The 23,029-nt window shown below is 36.6% G+C and overlaps 1 protein-coding gene across 2 annotated transcripts; it reads right to left on the bottom strand.

Moving 5' to 3' along the window:
- Positions 1–1,616: 1,616 nt before the first annotated feature.
- On the bottom strand, positions 1,617–6,827 carry LOC130803248 (O-fucosyltransferase 10-like). Of its 2 annotated transcripts, XM_057667429.1 has the most exons (10): positions 6,047–6,827; positions 5,677–5,752; positions 5,492–5,559; positions 5,278–5,366; positions 4,502–4,699; positions 3,986–4,190; positions 3,703–3,870; positions 3,314–3,481; positions 2,617–2,807; positions 1,617–2,392 (listed from the first exon to the last, which is right to left on the bottom strand). In XM_057667429.1, exons 1-10 carry the CDS (start codon positions 6,308–6,310, stop codon positions 2,179–2,181), a joined length of 1,641 nt encoding a protein of 546 aa, XP_057523412.1. In that variant the 5' UTR covers positions 6,311–6,827; the 3' UTR covers positions 1,617–2,178. The 2 variants fall into 2 exon arrangements, with proteins under 2 accessions (XP_057523412.1, XP_057523413.1); XM_057667430.1 differs by lacking the exon at positions 3,314–3,481 and having other exon boundaries at positions 6,047–6,720.
- Between the last annotated feature and the right edge of the window lie 16,202 nt (positions 6,828–23,029).

Genomic DNA, 23,029 nt, shown 5'->3' with positions numbered 1-23,029 from the left:
GATAAGAATGAGTTTTATTTTCTAAATTCTATTAAAGTCGTCTCGTCGTAAGACAATTTTATATAAGACATGCTGTAAGGTTATAATAGATGATTTATGAAATAAGTAATATTTCGTAATTGGTAGTATGAATAAGGATTGCATTTAGAAATTTATTTTTCAATACTTTATTTAAATTTATTTTTATAAAGATAAGATAGTAATCAATTAATAAAATATAATCAAAATACACTTTTATCGAAGTATTCTTTGTACGAATTTTATACGTTAAATAAAATATACCTTTTTCTTGAAAATATTAACAAATGAAATACTTGAGTCAATATTATCAAAATAATAATATTATTGCTCGGATTAACTTACTTAATAACCCCAATCAGCTTAATAAACTTATAATTAAGCTTTATTAAATGTAGTCTATTTCACTATGGCATATCCCCATAAATTCTTATTCTTACTAGTTTACTTCTAAAGACTTTGTGTGTATCCATGTAATAATTAAATTTAGTATATAGTATAATAAAGTATACATCACTTGTCAATCAAATATATCCAATTAGTTAATTATTTTGTGTCTTTTTATTAGCATTAATTCATAGCTAACATACTATTTTTAGAGTAACAAATATGAAAATTAATAATTTATATATATGCGTATTCTAAACTAATCTACATATAAAAGTATACTCCCTCTGTCCCATTTGATTTGAATCATTTGCCATTTTGGTTCGTCCCACCTGATTTGCATCATTTCTATTTTTGGACAATGGCCCACCATTTCCTTTTAATTTCGTCCACACATTTTAACTCTCTTCTAATTCCATCCACACAATTCATTATTTCTCTTCATTTATTACCATTATCCACCTTTTTCTTAAAAAATACCAACTTTCTCTTTGCATCAAATAAAATAGGACAGAAGGTGTAATTGCAAGTAAATATTTTATAAAATAGAATAATTTTCTGCATAGTCAATATCTTTTATTACATAATAAGAATAAATATTTCATGACTATACCGGATAACATTATAAGCTTCTATAATATATTTTGATAACATTTTATACTCCTATACTATGATATCACAATATGTAAAATAAATTCTTAAAATAAACCCTTAGGTATGATAATAATACATGTTAAATTGACAATTATTTTCTAGAGTTTATTATTTAGGTATATTATTTTGCTGCCAAAAGATCTATAGAATAACTAACCCTTTTTTTAAAACCTGCTTAAAATGATGTGTTGATTTAGACAATTAGTTATGTGATTAATTGACACATAATAATGTGTTCACCATTAAAATAATGACATTTGATAAAGCTGCATGAACTGTCATTTGCCATTTTACAGCAAAATTATTATTCTCTCTGTTTTCAAATATTCTTCCCATTCACTTTTTTCGCAAATCCCAATGCAAACTTTAAAATCAAATAGTTTTAATTGCAAGAATTTAAAAATTCTAAAAAGTTGATATTTAGAAAGTATATATTAAGACGAATCTAACAATTTTTAATGTTTTTGATCTCGACTTTTTATCCATTTTAATACTTTTTACCATCATCTAAAAGATTCAACTTTTTTAAATCTACGTGAAAATTTTACATGAGAACAAGAACAAAAAGAATATATATTAATTAATAAATAAAGAGAAGGATTCATTAACAATTTGAAATACAAGGTGCTCAAGACAATAGGCCACCGCAAAATTGGCACAAAACACATGTATCCCAGCTATTACTGCATAATGGACAAGTAGCGTTAGCATTAGGTGTTTGCCCATTGCGATCCTGCGAATCATCTACCATGAAAAAATGAATAATAAAGCCTCAAGCGCTCCTTTTCTCTTGGAATAGCTTTATTCAGCAACATCTAATGTTAATCGACAACTAATCCATCAGTATAAAATGAACATTCAGTTCACGCATCTGCAACACAGCTTTTCAGCAAACTATTCAGTTTGTACAAGTTTGTTCGGGTACACAAACGCTTTGTAGTGCACCATGACGACAGGATAATCACTAACACCTATAACCTACCTATGCATGACCCCATTTTATGGAGATTGCCTGGTCTAGTTCACATTTAATCACGGATTAATGTTTAAATCAAGAAGGCATGTTCTAGTTGAATGCAGCAATGCATTGCACGCTTGTGTAAAGCAAGAATACTCACATCAAATGATGAGCTTAAGCTTATCATCCAACAGATCACCCACATTGGCTAGATTTACAGTAAGATTTTGAGCCTCTTGGAGACATCTACACTGTGGAAATGGGTATTTGTAAATAGAGTTGTGCCTACTAGATTTTTTAATTCGTGGCATCATTAGCCCTTCACGATTGCTTTCCACAAGCATCACTTTCACCTGATCCTTTATCTCTTCCCAACTGCAAAAACATTTGTGATGATCATATGCCAATAGTTGTTTGTCCAAGATAAAATTTTGGAGTTAAAGGGAGTTGCAGCATTTATAGACCAACTAGTGATCTTATGATCCCCAAGTGTCCACATTACCACAAATTTCAAGTCTTTTAGATATTTAAGAAATCTATGTTCTATTACAGGATAAGCATATGGAGATCAATTGCTCAAGAGATAATGAATAATTTACCTGATGCTCGTGTTGTGGAAAAGAAGAGCAAGTTTTTGTTTATTGGGTTTGATAGTTTTTGCATGTCCACCATAAAGGTATCTGCGATGACCCATGAGAAAATGCGGAAAGTTTCCACCTTGAGTTGTCAAGAAAACGTCGCTAAACAAGCATACTACATAGTCCAAAGCAGCCAATCTGGACGAATAACCCTGTCACACGTAAAGTCCTACTGATTACAATTAGCGGAAGTGAATGAAAGGTGCAACTCAGCTATTATAAATTCTATAGGTGTAAAATACCTAAATAATAGTTGAATATGGGGCAGATCACAATTTGAAAAATAAAATTTCGGAGTACTCATACAGCCATTTTGATAATTGGTATTAAATGGTCGAAATGAGAATGATTTGTAGGGCAAATTTTCATGATATGTATCACGTCATTCTCATGGTAATTAAAGTTTGATCATAAAAAAGTTTTTCGTTTACAATTTTCCATTACTACCTAATATCACATTTTCAAATGATAATGCATTAGAATGAATTTTTTGAAGAAAATGATATTGTTGAAGGAGAATAAACATAATCATTAAACTTATCAAGAGATATTCCTACAAAAATTACACTTACTTTTCATTTACATTTCCACCATTTAGTACCAATTGCCAAACAGGCCAATAGCTCATTAATCGAGAAAGAAAAGTAACAACAATCACCTTAAAATAAGCAAGCTCTTCCGGGGTTGCAAGTGACTCCTTGGTATATAGAAGTGGAAACATCTCTAACAGGGGAGCTAAATATCTCTTTTCCTTATATAGCTTCCCTGATGCCAAATAGATTATTGTATCATTGGCAAATCCCATTCCCCTTAGCATCATTCCAACCTATGCTGACAAGAAACGACATAGGAGGAAAAGGTAGGGAAATGATATTTTAGAGGTGCAAAGAACATATTGAGCTTTTCCAATATATATACTATTTGAACCAGGCATCTGAAGAAAAAGAAAGATCTATAGCAATATGTGTTCCTTTTAAAGGCTATCTACAAATTGTGTCAAATCAATCCTCGGAGTTCCAAATAACCAGAGTGGAAGAATTATCATACCTCCACAGGGGTCATAGGACATTTTCCACTGACTCGATTGAGGCCAGGATTGATTGTTGTGCCCCTGCGTCTAAATTTTCCCTTCCATCCTTTCTCACGGACATAGTCCATCTCAAATCGTTCTTTCTTTCCTCCATCATATATGCAGCATGAGAATGCAACCATATCCTGTGTTTCCAGTCAGACACAAATAATTGGTCACAAACATTAAGTTGCGTTTTACAAATTTAGAATCTGGTAGAACAGGCATGTCCAAGAGGAATTTGAAACAAATCATTCATACCTCCTCAAAACGCAGGTGGACTGAGACATATTTACCATCTGTTCTTGGACTCTTCTCCATCATTCTCTTGATTAGCTTCTTGGCAAGTGTTGATACAGGAGATGCAAATTTTAAGGATTTGTAATTTGCAAGACATCTTAAATACTGAATGTCTGGAGGAACGTACATTGACAGTCTGTTGGCGAAAGGAGCTATGCGAACAACCCTGGTCGACATCGCAGTGATTAGAAAAACAACTACATAGCATACTGATTATCTCATTGATCAGAACAACATAAAGTTTCCACATGCTGATGCCAACATTTTACTCATAGCTGTTCCGCTGTACTTTTATGATGGGCAAATAGATTAATCTTTTCATGCGTGGTAAAAACTTAAAAGGGAATGAGGCAACATAATCTGGCACAGAAAGATTAGCTAACATTCCTTTTTTTCACTTTATAAGCTTGCCTCCTCGTAAATTATAGTTCATATCTTAGAACTTGAGAAGATATTGGAAACAGAAAATACACATACCCTTGATTCCGTAGGATGGGATAAACTTCTTCAAGGTAGTAATTGATCGGAGACCAAGCAGGGACTTGAATAATTGGTACATCGCTGATATTGTAATGAAATCGTTCCATTATATTTGATGGTATCTCCCGTGTGACCCTCACGACACTACTAAGGGTGTCTATAAAATGTTGCTCGTCATAGATATCATCAAAATGACTGAAAGAATTGACATACATAAGTCCATGACAAACTTTTACTGGAATGAGCAGCATAAAAAAAATAGATGTTAATCAATTAAGATACTAGCCGGTCATAACTCATTATATCAGGGTTACATTAATATAGCCATGCATTCTATTTAAATCTCAATTAAGAACCAGTAAGTAGTGATTTTAATCAAGCTTGTAAATCATGTGCACTTCGTATTTATGTGTAGTTGCACATAATTAATCGGAAACAATTTCTTTGTTAGTTTTATCATTAACAAGAGTGAGGTTGCATGTATCCGTCCACCCGAACTCCCAAACCCACCCTTGTTGGGAGTCATTTAATGCATTAGGGTAATGAAATGTGTAGTAAGCTTGAAAGCACTCCATTTGCAATTGTTATTTCTACATGACATGAGATAAGATATTTGGATATGTTGAGGATCAAATTTGATCTCGTAATGTGAAACAAGATAGTATTTAGTTGTGAACAAAATCAGGACCACATTAATTTAGCCCATTGAATTATATTTGGATAAATAGCAGTACTATTATAGCACCATCCAAAAGAAGACCACTGTCACATACCTGGAGTCCTGCCAGACATTGTGATATTCCAGACGTGGAATTACTAATGTAGCATTCAAAAACCCTGCAACAGCCACGGCATTGCATATCTGCATCAAAAGCAGCCCAGCCTTAGCAGCCCAAACAACTCTACTTTTTACCAACAATAATAGCTTTCTTACAATGAAGTATGGACCACCAAAATAAAGCAATGTAAGTGGAAACTTGTACGTACTGACGATCTTTGTTGATTAAGGCCTCCATTCGCATCAACAATCAAATATCCATTGTTATCTGATGTTTCTGATGGAAAGAAGAATTGCAAACTTTTTAGGCCACAAAGTTCAAAACACTTAAAAAGTTAGACAAAAAAGAAAGAAATTTAGCAATCAAAGATTCTGTAATTCCTTAAATCCTTACCCATTCTTGTTGCTGGATTAGCAATTTTGCAAGGTTTTTCGATTTTCAATTTTTTATACACCCAAAGACTAGACAACTGCAAGAACACACATTTGAATTGCAATCAACCTCCAAGTTACGTATCATCAAATGCCTAAAAATTCAAGTCTCATTTTCGAACTCGCAACAAAATCAAAAATCAAAAGGTGATCAATTGCAATCAAATTGAATAATCTTTCTGGAAATTTAATGTTATGTGGATGTACATTTAGTTCACCAAAATAAATATTTACAGTGAATGTACAATTATCAACAAAAATAACCGAGGAGGTAATGTGGTTTCAAAAAACTGCAATATGAAAAAGTCAAAAGAGGGAGGGGGAGAGAAAACCTGAAGGGCAGGGGAATCGTCAGCGAGAATACGATGGCGAAGTTTCTGGAAGATCTCATGGCTGCGATAGAGAGAACCAGGAAGAACAGGAAAGAAGAAGAGAGACAGAGGACGAGCACAGATAAGTAAACCTAAAATGTAAAGCAAAGGTAAGATCAACCAGTAACGGAGACAACGACGGCGACGGAGAACAATGCCGGCGTAAATGATTTTCCGGCGAGGTCGATAGCGGGTAGAAGAGTTAACAGTTGAAGGTATTTCCATGGCAGATTTTGAAGATGAAAGTAGATGAGTATTAATGGAATTGCATGGACCATAAAGTATTGAAAGCTGTCAAATATTTGATCTGTGTTTATGGCGCTTTTCCTCACAATCAGAAACGACAATAAATCAAGGGTTAAAGGGTGCGTAAGTGGTGAGTAGTAACTGAGAACTGAGTACAGACTGTAGTTGGGCAGGGGGCCAGCTTTTTGGCTTGGGTAATTATTGTACAGAGTTTTGCTGGCTTGGGTAATTATTTGTACAGAGTCTAACAATACGGTTGGATTGCTCTCCAACAACTTCGGCTAATTTGTTACCTAATCGAGTACTGCTCAATCCTTCTTTTATGGTTGGAAATGTAGGATTTTATCGGTAATGATAAGCGAAATTTGTTACCTAATGGTATTCGCAATACTAGACATTACACTAAGCTCACTAATTAACTTTTTAATCCAATGAACTCCCTTTGCAGCATTAATTATTGCCATGTACTCATTGTCTCATTGTTGTATCTTCTGACTTTAGATTATTAATCAAACTTATAAAATAAAGTTACATAAATTTAGTAGATAACAAATTACATATGACAAGTTCAAATCTTCACTTAATATACACAAAATGCGAATGTCATCTTCGGAAATCACTATATATCGAACATAGTAACATGAACGTTTTGTATGTGACTTCATATAATTCTAGGCGAGTCTATCTTCCTAAAACATCATTTCCCCCCTACTATGGTGCTTGGGAATGTATGCCGAAAATATATTTTGAGATACAAAGAATTTACTAAAATCCCAGCACAAGGAAATTTAAACGATATAAAAAAACATAAATAAAAGGAGTAAACAAAAATTACAATCGAGGATTGCAAGTTTTCTATGTAAAGTGCAAGAGAGGAATACAATTTAGAAATATTGATGTAGTTATAGCATAACATACCATATAACATTTTAATCATAGGTAGTTATAGCATAACCAACAAAACGAATAAGCATAACTAACAAAAACGGATAAAAATTAACATTGCAAAAACCAGCGCGAAAGTCGCAAGCAGGGAAAAACTTCGCGACCCGCGACTTGTGTTTTTTTCCAAAACAGAAACTTTGCATTGAAAACTCATAACCCGCTAGCCTTTTCGCGATCCGCGAAAAACACATTCCACAAAAAAGAAACTTTGAACATTTTGGGATATTTACAATTAATTATTTATTTAATTAATTTATTTAATTTAATTAATTTAATTAATTTTTGAAACCATTCTACTTTCTACATGCCAACACTTATTGCACCTCCATTGCGATAAAAAATAAAACCACACTGAGATCGAAAGTCATTGTTGTCACTTTGGAAGCTCACATCCATTTAATCTGTAGCAATGCACTCATCTTGTCCACCATAAGTTAAATTATAATCCTTAGTTCTTTAAAAGAACTTGAGGATATTCTTTGCTGATATCCAGTGCGCTTCAGTTAGATTTGCTTACTACTTGTTATAAATACTCAAAGAATGTGCAACATTCGAACGAGTACAAATCATGGCATACATGATCGAACCAATTGCAAACGCATATGGAACTGAACTCATGCGTTTAGCCTCATCAATGCTTCTTGCTAAGGGATATACCTTGTTGCATACGAATAAAACCTTGCTAGAGTTATTCGTTCTAAACTTAGTAAGAACATTATTGATCGGGACTTTACGTCCTTCAATAGTAATACCGCAAGTCCATGGTGTAGCGTAGTACGTCGGCAAGTACGGGTCGAATCCACAAGGAGTAGAGGTTAAGTTAACAGTTTCTCGATCGATTAATGTGTTCGAAAACGTATAATATGATGTTTGGAGATACAATTAATTAAAACAAGCAATTAAAAGTACTTAAAGCATAAAAGTAAATAAGAATACAATGAACTAAAAGTAAAGATAAAATGATCAATAAGCTAAGAGGCATAGGCTAAGCTTTCTCGCCAAAGTAGTGTTTACTAAACGTTAACCTAAGGTCATGGATATTTTGTTATGGGGAAGAACGTATCATAAGTACTAATATTCTCTCTCGAGCCACAAAAGCTTCCTAAACATATTCAACTACCTATTCTCATAGAGCTAATCATAATTTAAGACATGAAGCACACATTCAACATTTCCAATCAAAGCATCTACCTATTCTCATGGAGATGCCTTAACTTTTAAGCATGGATTATCGTTAAAAATTGACTCTCGCCCTCAATTCAACGACACTACAACATGATAGCAAAATCCATCTTAAACTATAAACAACACAACCAAGCCAAAGGTAAAGCAAGCAATTCAAACTACATACATGGTGATGATGCCTAGCCTAAGCCAAAACAAACCACTCACTCATACTCATATTGAAATTGTAGATTGCAAACAAGCCAAGAATCATAGATGAATAAATTAAGCTAGAGTATCCTAAAGAGATGAGTGCAATATAAGTTGAAGAACTACAAGCATGAATATATGAAACTAAAGGCAAACAATCAAAGATAACTAAGTGACATGAATTGAAAACAATATAAGCAAGGATAGAAGTTACTCTTTTAAGTTCAATCTAAGGATGAACAAGATGATTTGATGATTCAAAGAAAAAACCTTCCAAAAGCTTCAATAATAGTACATCAATGGTAGAAGAATTCCAAGTTGCAAAATATTACAATAAAGGATGAAGTTAAGATTGTATTTTGAAAGTCAAAATACTTAATTGAATTGATAGGGAAATTATGCTAACACTAATTCTTAATTGACATGAAAGCAAAGCTATAAAGAATACATTACTCAAAATGAAAGGTGAAAACTGATATGATAGCTCTCTCTTCCTCTTCTCTATTTATAGGCTTCAAAAACAATTGTGGGGGTGGTGGTTTCATGATTGCTCCACCACCCCTAGGTTGTAGGAGGGGGGGTGCCACCCCTAGTGGATAAGCAACAAATGTAATTGGACCTCGAATGATACTTAAAAAGATCGCAAAAGCTGATGCCGCCCATTTCGCTCGACTCGAGCGAATCCCGCTCGACCAGTCAAGCCACCATCAGGTCCAACATCAAAAACTTCAAAAATTGGACAGAATGTGAAATTTTGCTCCGCTCGACCCGAGCCATCTTGCTCGACCAATCGAGCAGATGTACTGTACAACTGGATTGAATCTTACTAATGATCAGAAGCTATGGAAGTTTGAATGCACTTTGCTCGACCCGAGCCAACTTTGCTCGAGCCTATTCTGGTCGAGTGGATCTATTTTGGCTTGTTCTTATGGCTTGGCTCATGACGTTTCACTTCTTTGAGCTGTCGGTGTTTAGGTGAGCAATGTATGCGACCAAAGGATCTAGTTTGTGCTCGGTGTTGATGATTAGATCCTGAAATGAAACAAAACACCAAAGCAACAAAACAAGCGTAAAATCCAATAAACCAATGCAATAACATGTAGTTTCCTTACGCTAAACAAGCCGCTTATAGGGTAAAAATAAAGATAAAATGTAGCTAACAAACTCCCCCAAGCCAGACCCTTGCTTGTCCTCAAGCAAGCATCGTATTATCATAAAGAGAAAAGAAAGTCGAGAACCGATCATAAATGCAGATGAATGATCTAACAACAGCTATAGTCATGAACGCACAAGCCAAAATTTGTCAAAATATGTATGATAGATTAGCAAGCTATAATTATCAATTCTAAAAAGTTTGAAGTGAGTTCATGTTCTACAAATTATTCTCAAAACAAGTTGTCAAGCAATGACCTTACCATGAGTCTAAGACTCCCAAAACCAATCACAATGGGTATTAGTGGACCTCACTTTTGGGTATGTTAGCCAAGATGAACAACCACACTCAAGTGTTTAAAGTTACACTCATTCCCTCATCCTATGGCTCAAAGTGATGTGAGCCTCTAAATAGAGATGTGTCAAAGTTTCGCACCTCGGTACTCGAGGACTCAAAGGCTAAGACTTCACTAGAAGTAGGTGGATCAACCTAAAAGAGGTGAATTGGTAAAGGTTAGAGTGAGATGAAATGTAGAAAGGGTAAGGTTACAAAAAGAGGTAGTATAACTAGCTAGTTAGCCCGAACAAACCAAAATGATCCATGGTTTCACACAACTTGGCATTTATTAACTATTAATATTTTTCTATACAATTTTTTTGCTTTTTTTTTTCTTTTTTTCTTTTTCTTTTTTTATTTTTCTTTTCTTTTTTTTCTTTTCTTTTTTTGATGATATAAAAACAAAGATGATATAAAAACAAAAACTACACTACCAAAAGCGGGTAGTAAAATCAAAGGACTCTTAGAGTCGTATAATACAAACTAAATTTATACAACTGTGTCTAAAATCGAAATATCACCATGATATATGCAAGTGATGACCTCAAGAAAATATAAAAAGATAAATGCAAGCTAAAAACTCAATCCAAGTGTAATAAACCAACCACCAACATACCATCAACCAAACAAACTAGTATGCTAAAGAGTTAGGGATGAGGTGAAAGAAGGTAGAAATAAAGGGATACAAAAGAAACGGAATGCTCGAATGAGATATGAAAGAAAGTGGGGGTAATGTAGGTTAACAAGAGGGTAAGAAAGAAAGGGAATAAGCTCTATCCAAACTAGCAACTAGGTCCACATAATACCCAAGTCCTTTAAGTCATGCCTAGTGCGCTACAAATCCGCAATCTCATTAATTTTCGTGAATGCATGGTAGGGGCTCAATAAATACTAATGGGTTCAAAATATGTCCACATATACCCAAAGGCGGTGCCACAAACCAAATCAATGCTCAACTATTGTTTTGAAACCTCAAGGTTCATAGGATTGCAAATCAAAAAAGTTAGAAGAAATAATTTAAACTTGCCAAGGTATCATACATAAATTAAAAATATGGCCCAAAACGAAATCAAGTTAACTACTGAAGATCAAAAATGTGCATAAATGTGATTTAATGTATCGAAAATATAATTAAATTAAGAAAAGTAAGCTAAATTACAAAAGTAATAAAACAGAAAGAAAATCAAATAAAGCATGCATATATACACAAGAAGAGCCTAAGGAGACCATAAACACAACACCTCCCCCAACCCGAACTGAGCAGTGTCCTCAATGCGACAAAAGGGCTTTAGAGAACGTGCGAGGACTCTAGTCGTCACTCTCATCTCCCTCATCATTATCTTACTCATCATCATCTCCCTCTTCCTGTGCTCCAGGACCAAAAGATGTACTAGCGCCCCCCTTGGAACTGTAAACATAACCAAAATCACCTGGTCATATACCGGATATTGGCTTCGCTGGTAATCGACCATGAATTGGTCGATCCGGCTCTGCTGCGCCTCTATCCGGTCAAACCGCTGATCAAAGCCGTCCATACGCAGATGTAAGCGTTGTAAAGAGGCCAGGATGGGATCAGGATCGGTATGATGGGGTGAAGGTGGGGTGGAGGTGCTGCATGAGAGGTGCCACCAAACTCGAAGGTAGAGGATGGGCCTCCTTGCTCAAATCCAGGTGAGGGGTGACGTTCCTCGTGTGTAGAAGAAGAGCCACCTCGTTTCCAACGGGAGTACTGGTTGTAGAAAGCCTGTGGTGGTGGCCTTTCCACTGCTAGAGGGTTAGGTACCTGCCCTTCTTGTCCAAAGACATAGGTGGGACGGTTAGAGATTAAGTCGGGAAGAGCTTGGGTGGGGAGAGGGATACCTATTTATCGGTCATGAAGCTTCCACCATGTTTGACCATTTGAAAGCTCTAGCCACTTAGATTGAACTAGGTGGGTCATGCTGATGGTCGTGGCCTCTCTAAGTAGTACCCCTTCTCCTCTCCAACCAAAATGCATAGCAATTTGGGTGATGAGTGAGCCAAACTGTATCGGTGTTCGAACAGTGTTAGGTTGATTAATAGTATGGCGAAATGTGTGGACTAGAAGTCTAACTAAGTTAAAGGTAAAACCCCATTTAGGTCAGAGGAAAGAGCCAAAAATAATCAGATCGTTACTATTGGCCTTATTGGACACAAATTTGGCCATGATAGTGAAAGCCATGAACTTGAGCCAAATCCTGATAACAGGGGGATGAACCTTTTTCAGAACTAAATTCTGCAGAGTTGATCAAGTGTTCTCCTAATATTAACGGCCAAATTTAGGAAGGGTGTTGTTCATAGTCTAATCCTCCCCCCATGTCGTTCAGACCAAATAAATCAACAAGCTTAATCGTAGTGAGCTGCCGCTCAATTCTATCTATCCTAAAATACAATGAGGTTTCCCCATAGTCATCTTGTGTTATGGTCAAGGAACTTATAACTCGAGGTCTAGCTCAGGGAATGTTTCTCTATGCATATTGAACATAAAACCCATTCCTATTACTCTAAAAAAATGCATAGCATACTCAAATAATCCTAGGTTTCTAAGCACATTAGCACAAATAAACCTAGTAGCAATGATAGGCCTTTCTTTGAGATTTTGAAACTTATCTCGTTGATCTTCGTTCCTAAAAATTATGTTGGGGTAGTCCTCGTCGAGTTCAACTCTTTGTGGTGATGGATTCCTTTCTCTCCTCCTTTGCCTCCTTGGTGCCATAGCTTGTTTTGGTTGACGAATTTCCTAAAACAAAGATTCAACATGCAAAGAACACAAAATCTCTACTAAAAAACAAAGATTAATTAGTAGAAAGCAAATAAAAACACAAATCTTGAATAATTTAACAACTTTTACCTCAATCCTATAAACCCTAATTTGGATGGATGTTGATGAGAATGGAGCAATGTGAATGTAATTAATGAATTTGAAGAGTGAAATATTGTTGTTGATGATTGAAGGATTAAAGGATTTTAGGGCTTAGGGTTTGAGGTTTTAGTGAGAGAAAGTGGGAGGAAGTGATATGCTCGAGTGAGAAATGAAGAATTAGTCAAGCAAAACTGATTTTAAACGCACATTCTATCAGAAACTGCATCCCGCTCGACCAAGCGAGCTCGCTCGACCTGTCGAGCAAAGTACAGGTTTCATTCTTTGCATTCTGTTTTCCTCCTGATGCTATTGGAAAAAATTAAGTTATTTGCTCGAGTGGTCGAGCGAGCTAATGAAAGGCTGCTCGAAAGGTCGAGCAACTCCCCTGATTCACTGTATGATGTCTGATCATCGCTCGACCCGAGCCAACCTTGCTCGTTTGGTCGAGCAGAGTGTTTATTCAGCTGATAATCATTTAGACTACCTGCAGTGCAATGTTATACTTAAGATACCCCTTTTGCTCGACCCTACAGCATCAGTTGTGCAGATTTCTCAACCCAACTATCAAATCCTGCATCCATCAACTTAGTACAAGCATGCTATATAAAATATGTTACATACTGAAAACAAAAACAAGAAATGAAAGTGAATGTACACAAAAACATACCAGAGTTGGGTTGCCTCCCAACAAGCGCTCGTTTAAGGTCGTTAGCTTGACCATTGCGCATTATTCATTGAGAACACGTGGGGGCTCAAGCGGCATTACCACTGACCCCGCTAAAGGCTCACCTTTGCGATAGTGTTTAACACATTGACCATTCAGCTCTAATGTTTCCCCTTTCGCATTTGACAGCTCAATGGAACCATAGGGGAATACCCTCGTGATCTTGCTATGGAAATAACCTCAAACGGGAGTTGAATAGTAACACATTTGTCCAACTTCAAAGCTCCTTCTGATAAGACCCTTGCCATGCCATTACTTGGTCTTTTCCTTGTATAGCCTTGAACTCTCATAGGCATCCAAGCGTATTTCATCAAGTTCGTTGATATCTAACAACCTCTTCTCACCAATACGCAGTAGATCATAATTAAGGGCTTTGATTGCCCAAAATGCTCTATGTTCAAGCTCTAGTGGTAAATGGCACGACTTCCCATAGACTAACTTGTATGGTATGGTTCCAGTAGGGGTTTTGAATTTTGTTCTGTAGGCCCAAAGAGAGTCATCCAACTTATTCGCCCAATCTTTTCTTGACTTTGCAACCGTCTTCTCCAAAATGCTCTTGATATCTCGGTTGTTGATTTCAGTTTGGCCACTAGTTTGTGGATGATAGCCTAGACTAATCTTATTATAAAACCCTATATTTCTTTAATTCACCTTTAAATCTCTTTTCAAAAAATGTTGCCCTCCATCACTAATCAATACCCTCGGTGTGCCAAATCGCGGAAAAATGTGTTTCTTGAAGAACTTGGTAATGACGCGAGCATCATTGGTAGGAGATGCAATAGTCTCTAATCATTTGGACACATAATCAACTGCCAGAAAGATATACTTATTCCCATAGGAGGATGGGAATGGTCCCATGAAATCCACCCCCCATGCATCAAAAACTTCGATTTCTAGGATGTTGTTGAGTGGTATTTCATTTCTTCTTGAAATATTCCTTGTTCTTTGACATCTGTCGCAGGATTTGACATAGGCATGTGTATCCTTGAACAGAGAAGGCCAATAAAAACCACACTGAAGAATTTTTGCAGCAGTCTTGGAGGTACTAGCATGTCCTCCACAGGGCAGATCGTGACAATGTGAGACAATAGAAGGTACTTCTTGTGGAACACACCTTCTAATTATACCATCAACACAAAGCCTATACAGGAACGAGTCCTCCTAAAAATGTCTCTTGAAATTATAGAAAAACTTCTTTTTCTGCTGAGATAAGTATCCATCAGGAATGATTCCACTTGCGAGATAATTAGCCAGATCAGTATACCATGGAACTCTTGTCATGCTTACAGTTAAGAGACACTAATCTGGAAATGAATCATCAATTGGAGCTTCCAAACTTGCTCCACCATCTTGAATCAGCCAGGATAAGTGGTCGGCAACAACATTCTCTGTGGACGATCACCTTTGAACCTAACAGGTAAGCCCTAAATTTCTCTATGGCAAATACAATTGCCAAAAGCTCTTTCTCTGTTGTTGCATAATTCATCTGAGCTGGATCCAATGTCTTACTCTCATAATAGATGGCATGCAACTTGCCATCCTTCCTTTGACCCAAGACAGCCCCTACAACATAATTACTTGCATCGCACATGATTTCAAAGGGGATGCTCCAATATGGCAATTGGATGATAGGAGCAAAGATAAGAGCCTATTTCAATATGTTAAAAGCTTCAAGGTAATCGTTAGTAAACTAGAACGGGGCATCTTTGGCGAGGAGCTCAGTTAGAGGCCTAGCAATCTTAGAGAAATCCTTGATAAACCTCCGGTAAAAACCACCGTGACCAAGGAAACTCCTTATTCCCTTAACATCAGAGGGAGGAGGTAAACGCTCTATGACCTCTACTTTCGCTACCTCAATGCCCCTGTTGGAGATAACATGACCTAACACTACCCCCTGTTGTACCATAAAATGGCATTTTTCCCAGTTTAAGGTGAGGTTGGTCTCCTTACACCTACAAAGCACCTTTTCGAGGTTGCTTAAGCATGCTTCGAAAGATGTTCCGTACACAGAAAAATCATCCATGAATACTTCCATAAAATCCTCAATAAAATCAGAGAAAATGGCCATCATGCATTGTTGGAACGTGGCGGGGGTATTGCAGAGACCGAAGGGCATTCTTCGATATGCAAAGGTCCCATAGGGACAAGTAAAAAGTGGTATTTTCTAGATCATCTGGATGGTAGGGATCTGGAAAAATCCAGAGTAAAATAGCAAAACTATGAATGGTTTGCCAAACGTTCCAACATCTGATCTATAAAAGGCAAAAGGAAATGATCTTTACGAGTTGCTTTATTTAATTTTTTTTAATCTATACACATTCTCCAATCCGTAACTGTTCTAGTGGATACTGACTCACCGTTATCATTTTTTATAACAGTCATGCCACCCTTTTTGGGCAATACCTGTACGGGGATAACCCACCTATTATCAAAGATAGGGTAGATTATGCATGCGTCAAGTAATTTCTGAAACTCTTTTCTCACAACATCTTTCATATTAAGATTCAATCTCCTTTGAGGTTCTATACATGTGGCATGATTATCATCAAGAAATATTCTATGCATGCAAAAAGATGGACTTATATTGATATCATCTATTGAATACCCTATGACACTCTTGAAATTTTTAATCAATGCAATCAATTGGTCAAGTTGGGTATTATGTAATTCAGCATTAACAATTACTGGATAAGTTTCATTTTCTTCTAAATAAGCATATTTTAATGAAGAGGGAAGGGGTTTAAGATTTACCTGAGGAGGCGTGGATCTCTCTTGTTTAACCGTCATAGAAGCCTCCAAAACTGTCTCCATCACTGGTTCCATATAGAAATCTAATTCATCTAACAACTTCTTCAAACTTGCGGTCTCTGAGCACCTTCCATCCTTAACTCCTTCTAAGATTGACCTCAAAGGGTCATCATACTGTTGATGCATAATCTCAATCCTTGCTACTTCTGCTCTGCATAGTGATTCATGAGCGGCTCCTTTTATCATTGATGGAAGATGAAACTCAACGTCCTCCGCTAAGATGTTCAATGTAAGCTTGCCATTGAACACATCAAAAACAGCCCGTGCAGTTTTCAAAAAATCTCTCCCAAGATTGATAGTTATGACATGATCTTCAACAATATCCATAATCACAAAATCACAAGGGACATAGAACTTTCCTATTTGAACTGGCAAATTTTCAACAACTCCAACTGGAAACCTTATTGATCTATCGGGTAGCTGCAAAGGCATCCTTGTTAGCTTGATCTCCGCATTGATCCTCTTGCATAAAGATAGCGGCATGATACTCACAATAACTCCCAAATCAGCAAGTGTTTTATTAACCAAAACTTCACCAAATTTGACTGGAATGGTGAAACTCTCAAGGTCAGCTTCTTTTTTCAGCACCTTGCACTCCAAGATAGCGCTGCATTCTCCTCTTAGTGTTTCTATGCCTATTTCCGGCAGCTTCCTTTTGTTAGATAATACCTCCTTCAGAAATTTTGCATAAGAAGGCATCTCCTTGATAGAATCTATGAAAGGAATGTTTATTTCAAGCTTACTCAGAACTTCTAAAAACTTCTCATATTTTTCTTCAAGCTTGCGATGCGCTAATCTCTATGGGAAAGGAACATGAGGTACATATACATCAGTGGTGAGCTCCTTCCTCTTCTTTGGGGCAGGTACTGGTTGTTCCTCCTTTTCCTCCTCATCAGATGCTTCTTCCTCTAATACCACCTCTTCTTCTCATTCTCAACAACCATGGGTGGAGGATTATAGGGGTTTTTCTCGGTGTTGCTTGGCAGCTGTCCACTGGGTTTTGAAAGATTGCTTAATTACTGCGCCATCTATGCCATCTGATTATCAATGATTTTGTTGTGTACTTGAATCTGCTAGATGGCACTAGAAGTATCAACATTAATCTTGGACTGAGTGGCAATGAAGTTCTCCATCATGGACTCCAAATTTGATTTTTGCGGTGAGTTTTGTGGTGGAGGTCTTTGAAACCCTGGGGTTGTTGGTTATATGTCGGTGGAGGTTGGTGATATGATGGTGGGTTCAATGATGCATTGGGATTTTTAAAGTTGGGATGATGCTTCCAACCTTCATTGTAAGTGTTGGAGTATAGGTTGAATGGTGGCTTCCCTTGGTTGTACACTGCATTAACTTGTTGGCTTGATGACAATTCTACTGTTGCACATTCTGATGGGGAATGACCTTGGATTCCACACACTTCACAAGCCTTTAGTGTGTTCCCTACACTCAACAAGTCCATCCTCCTTAACAATGCGTGGACAGAGTTTTGAATGGCAAGTAATGCATCCACTTCATATTTTCCACCTTTCTTGGTATTCCTTTAATCTCTCCAATGGAAGTTCGAGCACATTTCCTCGATTATCTGCTTGGCTACCTCGGGGGTTTTGGCCATCAATGTTACTCCAGCTGCAGCATCTACTGAAATTTGTATCTTGTCCCTAAGGCTATTGTAAAAATTCTGAATTAAGAGCCAGTCTGGGATTCCATGGTGCGGGCACTTCCTTTGCAACCCTTTATATCTATTCCAAGCCTCGTGTAATGCTTCACCATCTTCTTGACGGAATGAGGTGATATCATTACGTAGTTTAGCAGTTTTGGCTGGTGAAAAGAATCAAGCAAGGAAAGCCTTAGATAATGCCTCCCAAGTGAGATACTTGTTTGGCCCTTCAGTTCTTAACCAATCTCTTACCTCACCACGGAGTGAGTAAGGGAAACAAATCAGCTTCATTTGTTCATCAGAAATCCCCTGATATTTCACAGTGCCACACCTGTTCATGAACTCATCTAGGTGGTCGTTTAGATTCTCTATCTCAGTGTCGGCAAATTGATTCTGAGCAATTAATTGAAAGAAAGCTGGTTTGATCTCATAATTTGCGGCTGTGATGGTTGGTTGAACAATACTCGATCCTAGACTCCCATCAGGCATAGCATATTCCAGAAGGGATTTTGGGTGTTCTACCGCCATTTTTCGTTGTTTCCTTCTTCTTCTTCTTCTCACAATTTCAGGATTTATAGGTATAAGAATTTCTTGTCCTTGAGACCTAGTTTGCATACACTACACTCAAAAATCGTGGTCAAGTGCAAAGTGAAGAGAAAAATGAAAACAGCTCAAAATGATAAAGAACAATGAAAGAAAAACAATTAACAAAATCGCCACTCCCCGGAAACGGCGCCAAAAACTTGATCGGGACTTTACGTCCTTCAATAGTAATACCGCAAGTGCACGGCGTAGCGTAGTACGTCGGCAAGTACGGGTCGAAACCACAAGGCGCAGGGGTTAAGTTAATAGTTTCTCGATCGATTAGTGTGTTCGAAAACGTATAATATGATGTTTGGAGATAGAAATAATTAAAACAAGCAATTAAAAGTACTTAAAGCATAAAAGTAAATAAGGATACAATTAGTGATGCTCACGGTCCGGGTTGGGCCGGTTCCGTTCCGGTTCCATTTGGAACCTGATTCGAACGTTTCGGTTCCGGTTCCTGTTCCGGGCAGTTCCAACGGTTCCTTGGCGGTTCCGGCGGTTTCAACTCGGGGGTCGGGCGGGTCGGACCATCGGTTTCATTTTTATTTTTCCTTTTAATATAATATAAAAATACTATAATAATGCGGACGTACCTTTGATGATTACTTGATTATTAGCAAATTCATTGCTTGTCATCGTTATTAAAATATTTACTAAAAAGAATGAAAAAAATAAAATAATAAGAAACGATAAAGATGATTAATAAAAAAAAGATGGAGAAAATGGACTTGAACCTAGTACCCGAAAGAATACTAAACTGCCTACGTATCCCGAAGGAATCAAAGCCCACGTAGTTCTTTGTCATACCTTTTTTTTATAGTTGTTGAATGTTGATTGATCGTTGTCCGATTGATCTCATTCGTCTTCGTAATCATCATCTTGTTGGTTAGATGCTTCCGCTGACTCTCCTCCTGACGATGATGCGGATGTATCCATCATCATACATAGATCATCATCATCGCCTTGATCATCACCGTTCTTTAGTCCTTGCGTTCAAAGTTCCACTTGATCCCAATCTTTCTTGCAAACACATATTTGAATACTATGTGGAGCAAGACGAGATCTCTTTTCATCTAAAACTCTTCTACCTGCACTAAAAGCAGACTTCGACGCAATCGTAGAAGCAGGAATTGCAAGGATATCCTTTGCAATTCTCGATAATATGGGAAGTTTTATAGATTTTTCTTTCCACCATTCTAAAATATTATAGCTACCTTGGTCAATTTCAAAGTGATGTTTAAGATAATTATCCAATTCTAAATATGAAGTGGAGGGGGAAGAAGAAGATGATCCTACAAAACTATCATCTTGGCTTATTATGTTAGCTATTACGGAATTATAATAAGAGGGACGTGCCGAGACGCTAGCACGCCTAGACGTATCACGACTTGGGTTATATACACTAGCATAGTAATCATAAAGTTCTGCTAAAAGTTTTTTACAAGTTCAACATAATTATGTACATCACTAGGCGGGCGATCTAGTGATTGGTAGTAAATCCAATTATTTTAGTAAGGAATTCTGTCTTAAAACATGGGTCTAAAATTGTCGCAATTCCATAAATAAAAGGAAAATCAGTAAAATATGTCTTCCACTTATCCATCATATCTGCAAGAATCGGCTTTAAATATGTGTTAGTATCATCATGGGAATGTTTAAGAAGATGATAGAAAATAGTAATACACTCACTTATTACTAAGTGGACGTTTGGTTCGTAAACATATGAAAAAATCTTAGTTGCGTGGTCATATGCTTCTAATATTTTTGTACACCTATAGCTTGTTCCCATGTATCATCACTTATATAGCTATCTGTACACTCACTATAAAGTTGTGTTATAACTGGACGATAAGCAATCACTTCTTTTAACAAAATCATTGGTTGAGCCCCAACGTGTAGGAGTATCTAATAACCAATACACTTTTTTTAGTTGATAATGGTCACATAATTTCTTATATCTTCTCTTTATCTGTCCAATTCTAAGCTACTTCACTATGTCTCTAATGGGATCTAATAAATCACTTAGTTGTTTTATACCTGCTTGGCAAGATAAGTTCACTATATGAGAACAACAACGTACGTGTGATAATCTACCCCCAAGGATAAAACTAAATGTAGGTTTGTTATACAAAAGTTCGATGCATTTAATGTTGGCGGTTGCATTATCGGTAGAACAACAAAGCATCTTATCTAATAAGTTCCATTCTTTACATATCTCTATTAATCTGTATTTTATGTTTTCACCTGTATGTCTTTCGAGCATTACCTCAAAACAATTATTCTTTTTTGAATAATCCAATTTTGATCTATCCAATATGCTGTTACACACATATAAACTTCTAAATGTGGGGGAGCAGACCAAATATCAGTTGTTATGCTAACTCTACCATTAAAAGATTTAAATATTTCTACTAATTCATAGAGCATTGATTCATATAATTTAATTGTGCGTCGTTTAAGAGTGTTCCTAGGGATTGCTATATATTGTGGTTGCAAAGTTTTTCTAGTGTAATGCTCGTATGCCCTACTTTCACCATGGTTAAATGGCAATTCATCACAAATTAAATATTTAGAAAATTCATCAATCATATCATTACGATTATATTTAAAAGGCATAGCTGTGCTGGGAATGTCCCACCGTCGGCATTCAGTTGTGGTCCCGCTGTTGCTTGTTGCATGAGTTTCTTTTGTCATTCCATGCTTCTTTGCCAAATATTTGTTAAAAGATCCTGTACCACCACCTAACACGTATTCACAAAACACAATAAATGAATTTTTAATACATTCTTGATTTATAAAATATGAATATCATATATGTATAAAAAATTTTAAAAGTATTTACCTCTGGTGAAATTCTATGAAACTAAGGGCTTTACTCCTTGGCTTTCACAAATTTGACAAGTGCATAAGAAAACATATGGATTGTCGGTTGGTTCTTTTGTAAAATACGACCACACATGTGAAACAGCTCTACCACTAGGAGGTGACATTGCCGGAAAAGGTTGTTTTACTTGTTCATCTTCATCTAAATTTAAATATAAAGACATACTCAAATACCACAATATATAAATAAATAATAATTTAAAATATAATCAATTTTGAAGAATAAAATTATAAAACTAACCGATAGTTTGGAAATTGACTCGTTTACCACGAGCTTGTCTTTGTTATTGTTGTTGTTGTTGTTGTTCTTCATGTGATCTTGTTGATGACTGTCGAGATCTATGTATCCCAATAGGGGTCGTTGGTTCTTCTTCTTGTTCTTCTTCTTCATCAATTTGTATTTCTCTTTCCACTTCTTCTGTATAATTGTGTAATTCTTGGTCGTACCCTTTTGGATAATTTGGTTCATAATTATAATTAGTAATCGAAGGTGTTGTTGATACCGACGGAGTTGAAGTGGCCTTTCTTTTAGAGCTAGAACCTCCCAATGATTTTGCCACTTTAGTAACTTTTTTAGAGACTTTTTTCAAAAAAGAAGACATGATAATTTTGAAATAATAATAGAATTAAGAAATAAATAAATAATTAATAGACTAATTATGTAATTAACTAAATTAAGAAATACTTAAAAGACTAATTATGTAATTAAGAGAATAACTGCGTAATTAAGTAATTAAGTAAAGAGAGTAAGTAGAGAGAGTAGAAGAAGAGATGAGTTGTGAATGAAAATGATTGAAAGTGATGTGTATTTATAGTAAAAATTGCAACGGCTAGTTAACGGCTCTTTTTCGAACGGTTCCAAAGAACCGCTGGGCCGGTTCACCCGGACCGGTTCCATGGAACCGGTGGACCGGTTCACCCGGATCGGTTCCGGTTCCAGTTCCATGGGACCGTTGGGTCGATTCACTTGGACCGGTTCCAGTTCCCATTCCAAGGAACCTGTGGTCCGGTTCACCGGACCGGTTTCGGTTCCGGCCCGCCGTTCTTAGGTCCAGTTCAAGAAGTTTTTTTCCGGCGGTTTCACGGTTCCGCGGTTCGGGCCGGTTCGGAACCTGTCGCGAACGGTTCCGGTTCCGGGACGGTTTTCAAGCGGTTCGGGACTGGTTCGATTCCTGGTAACCCGCTCCGTGGCCATCATTATATACAATGAAATAAAAGCAAGGATAAAATGATCAATAAGCTAAGAGGCATAGGCTAGGCTTTCTCACCAAAGTAGTGTTTACCAAACATTAACTTAAGGTCATGGATATTTTGTTATGGGTAAGAACATATCATAAGTACAAAAATTCTCT

The sequence above is a fragment of the Amaranthus tricolor genome, chromosome 16 (genome assembly GCF_026212465.1).
Source record: "Amaranthus tricolor cultivar Red isolate AtriRed21 chromosome 16, ASM2621246v1, whole genome shotgun sequence".
Classification (NCBI taxonomy): domain Eukaryota; kingdom Viridiplantae; phylum Streptophyta; class Magnoliopsida; order Caryophyllales; family Amaranthaceae; genus Amaranthus; species Amaranthus tricolor.
This window is presented reverse-complemented; position numbering and strand designations above follow the sequence as displayed.

Bases quoted from the DNA above. Each gene is read 5' to 3' on its own strand.
- LOC130803248 (XM_057667429.1), bottom strand. From the start codon at position 6,310: ATGGAAATACCTTCAACTGTTAACTCTTCTACCCGCTATCGACCTCGC. The intron at 4,191-4,501 runs GTATGTGTATTT...GATGTCGACCAG, and splicing joins CCCATCCTACGGAATCAAGG to GGTTGTTCGCATAGCTCCTT. The intron at 3,482-3,702 runs GTATGATAATTC...TTGTCAGCATAG, and splicing joins GTCCTATGACCCCTGTGGAG to GTTGGAATGATGCTAAGGGG.